Source organism: Nannospalax galili, unplaced genomic scaffold, assembly GCF_000622305.1.
Source record: "Nannospalax galili isolate Female #2095 unplaced genomic scaffold, S.galili_v1.0 scaffold11346, whole genome shotgun sequence".
Lineage (NCBI taxonomy): Eukaryota > Metazoa > Chordata > Mammalia > Rodentia > Spalacidae > Nannospalax > Nannospalax galili.
The window spans coordinates 3,105-6,948 of NW_008354767.1; the positions used below are offsets into that span (position 1 = coordinate 3,105).

At 42.6% G+C, this 3,844-nt stretch overlaps 1 protein-coding gene across 1 annotated transcript; it reads right to left on the reverse strand.

Annotated features, from left to right (window-relative positions):
• Positions 1-417: 417 nt before the first annotated feature.
• LOC103749120 (presequence protease, mitochondrial-like) lies at positions 418-3,775 on the reverse strand (the record flags this gene model as incomplete). Its single annotated transcript, XM_008851939.3, has 5 exons — positions 3,708-3,775; positions 3,372-3,460; positions 1,600-1,728; positions 937-1,050; positions 418-545 (listed from the first exon to the last, which is right to left on the reverse strand). Coding segments are annotated over exons 1-5 (508 nt in total), but the record flags the coding sequence as incomplete, so codon positions are not given.
• Between the last annotated feature and the right edge of the window lie 69 nt (positions 3,776-3,844).

Here is a 3,844-nt window from a genome sequence, read left to right on the forward strand (position 1 = left end):
GTCTGGTTACCACATCCATGTGTGTAGGCACACATGTGCACACACACACACACACACACACACACACACACACACACAAGCACACAGAGCCAATTAAGGAAGCTCATAAAAAATGCCCAAAAATCTATGACATTAAATTATAAGTACATTTATATTTGATCCAAAAGAGTCACTCTCAAGATTCAAATAAAAAGCACTATCAGTGTTAATTGATACTTTCAGTGATGTTAAGAACCACAGTTTTGGTGGGCATCGTGGTGCTTGCCTGTAACCCCAACACTGAGGAGGCAGAGGCAGGAATGTATATAGCAAGACCATGTCTCCAAAAAAGAACAAAACAAAACACACACACACGTGCGCCCATACACACACACACACAAAGAACCACTAGTTACAAAACTAAAACCAAAACCAAACCAAAAGCAAAAGCGACCAAGAAGACACATACTGACGTCAGGGCAAGTCCAAAGCTGGTAGACTGATGCTTCATCTGTATTTCGATTTTATGAAGTAAAGCTTCAATCCGGTCATCTTCAAATCCTTTCCTAAAGAACATAAACGACAAGTGAGATGCTGGAAAGAAAGAGAAGTTTCAGAAGCAGAAGGCAGCAGAGGTGGTATTCGAACAACTAAATTATAAGCGACAAGAAGCGGGGGTGTTGGGGGGAACAGCAAGACGTCCAAAAGGAGGACGGGGAGGAGGGGGAGGGGGACTAGTAAGAACAGATGACACATAGGCATGGAGATGCCATCAGCACACACACTACATGGTACGCTAACTAAAAAACTGAATAAAAGTCCAATAAGAAAATCAACTAAACTCAACCATACATATCACATTGCATTACACCCAGAGGAGGTCAGCAATGGGGAAGTCTCAGGCCCCTCCCCACAGGACACAGGATGGAAGCTGGTCATCCTGACAGCCACACGTACTCAATGACTTCTTCAATGGTCTTGTCTACGAGCTCTTTGACTGTCCTGACATCTTTCTCCGAGATCCCTTGGAGACCAACGCTGAAGTAGGCTTCCCTCGTGTAGCCATTATATCTAGAACAGGAAACCAGACAGTGTGTCAGAATCCAGGCATTTTACCTTTCACTTGGAATATATTTTACATACAGATCATGATTAAGGACTTTCAGTACAGGATCCTACCAAAGACTGTGTTGAGGCAATGTGGTAATGCAATGACCTCACATACTCTTAAGGTGCAACTGGTCAAATGCACACTCATATCCTTTTAAAGATTTCTAGCAATCAATACAACTTAAGCGTCTATGGTATGGTAAAATAAATATAGAAACAGTAAACAGCTAAGTTTTACAACACCTTAAGATTCTAAAGAATACTTGATGCAAATTCTTTAACAGTCAGTAAATAATACTGATGTAACAATAAATCCAGGCCTGGTGGCTCAGTCCTCTATCCGGCAGAAGGACTCAAAGCGTAATGTCTACTTGGGCAATCAATCAACCAAAAAAATAGATCAATCAATCAGTCAAATCACAACCAACCAATCAACTAAATCAAACCTATATCACTAAATTAAAACCACCAACCAATCAAGCCAATGAAATTAATCACACTAAAACTTACCCAACATCAGGAGAAAAGTCTGTACCAAGTCCAGATTCAATTAAAGCTTTGTAAAATGGGGAATTGGGCCCAGAAATCAGGAGGGAAGACAGAAGGTTCAATGTGAAGGCTTCAAATGTGTCGGTGATACTATGTTGAGAAAAAACAAAGGGAGATGAATGAGCACAGGTGAGAACAAGGAAAATTGTTGGTGACTATAATTATCTTTTTTAATGTGTATGTGTACATGTGATTGTAGGTATGTGTGTGTGCAGTCATGCTAAAGTGTGCACACATGCATGTAGAGAATAGAAATAAATCTCACCTGTTGTTCCTCAGGTGCCACCTTGTTTTTTTTGACAGGCCCTCTCATCTTTACCTAGAACTCTGACCCTGTCAATATGGAGTGAGTGCCTGGGATCCTCCTGTCTTCACCAACCTCTCTCCGCAAGCCCTGAGACTAAAGTGCATGCCACCATGCCCAGCTTTGTGTGTGAGTTCTGGGGATTGAACTCAGTTCTAATCAAGGTTAAGTTCCACTTGAAATTCTCACATTTTAACTGTATTTCAATAATTATGTGAGATTTTTCTCTTCTTTGGCCCTAAACCGTAAAACTAATTTAGTTACACATCAAATGCTGCCACAAGATAGTTTTCATGTCCTTTGACAGATGTTTTCAGGTATAGCCACAGTATTAAGTTAACATCAAGAAACACAATGACAGGGAGCGACAGGTCCAAACTGGCTAGTTACTGACGGGCGGCTAGAGCTGGGGAGAGTGGTAGAGGCTGTTCTCCAGGAAATTGCTATAATTAGTTAGAAAATTTTGTGTGTAGTATATTTGGGGCTGGAGAGATGGCTCTGCAGTTAAGAGTGTGTGCTGGATAGCTTTAGTGTCAACCTGACACACCTGGGTTGAGGGACCTTAAATTAGGGAACTCCTTCCATTGGAGTGGCCTATGATCATGTCTGTGAGGCATCTTCTTGACTGTTGAGTGATGTGGGAGGGCCCAGCCCACTGTGGGTGGTGCCACCCCTGGACAGGTGGGCCTGTGTTGGATAAGAGAGCAAGCTGAGCAGGGGCCAGGGGAACAAGCCAGTAAGCAGCGTTCCTCCATGGCCTATGCTCTAGCTCCTGCCTCCAGATTCCTGCCGAGTTCCTACCTTGGGCTCTCTCAGTGATGAACTGTGACCCAGGAGATATAAGACAATAAACCCTTTCCTCCCCAAGTTGGTATTGCTCAGAGTGTTTTGTCACAGCAATGGAGAAACAATCTAGAACAGAGTGCTTATTGCTCTTGTAGAGGAACCAGGTTCAGGTCCCAGCACCTACATCAGGCCACTCACAATGCCTATAGCTCCAGTTCCAAGGGACTGGATGTCTTCTGGTTCCCTCAAGCCTCTGCACAGAAGCAGACAGACAGACAGACAGACACATACACACACACTTTTCTGAGGCAAGTGTTCACAGTGCCCCTCTCATACTTAAAGCGGACCTGTGACTCCCCCGAAAAGCTAAGTTTTCTAAAGGCAGTCTCTTCGCTGACTACATAGCTCTTTCAAAGCCAGACTGAGCTGCATAAGATCCTGTATAAATGTATGTGTGTGTAAAATAAGAAAAAAATTCCTTGTTTCTGACCTTCCCCCAACCTCATTTCTGATGTTACTAAAACCCTGACATTTGTTCTTTATTCTTAAAACCTGTTTGATTCCTGAATCCTACCACCTGTCCATTAAGTTATGCCTGTCTGGTACTGTCTGCCAGCATAAACTGTTAACAACAAATACTTACTCTGGTAAGAGGAAGCTAACGCTGACGGTTGTTTGCTTAGAGGCATCCGTAGCTAATGAATCCGGACCACAGGCTATATGGAATTCTCTCTACAAAATGACAAGATGCTTTAAGACGGCAAAGAAGGCAAAAGGCTTTAAATAACCATAGGTTATCTGGACATGAAAAATGCTTTTCGCTAAGTTAACTTTCCTGTTAACAGTAATCACTGAAAAGCTACTCCATACTGTAGAGTCCAGGATAACATCTCAAAATACGATCAGTCCCGCATAGTTGAAATCCCCATTTCAATATATTTGACAGGAAGGATAAAACGCTGATGAAGAGAGCACTTACTGGCTTATCCCAGTGTTTCTGGGCTGGCACCGCAGTACTTTGCTCCATTTTCTGAAATTTGCTCAGTGCTCCTTGTCAAGAAACTCCAATGGACTCTCATATGAACATTTGAAAATTGCCCTGTTCTGACTTTTTTC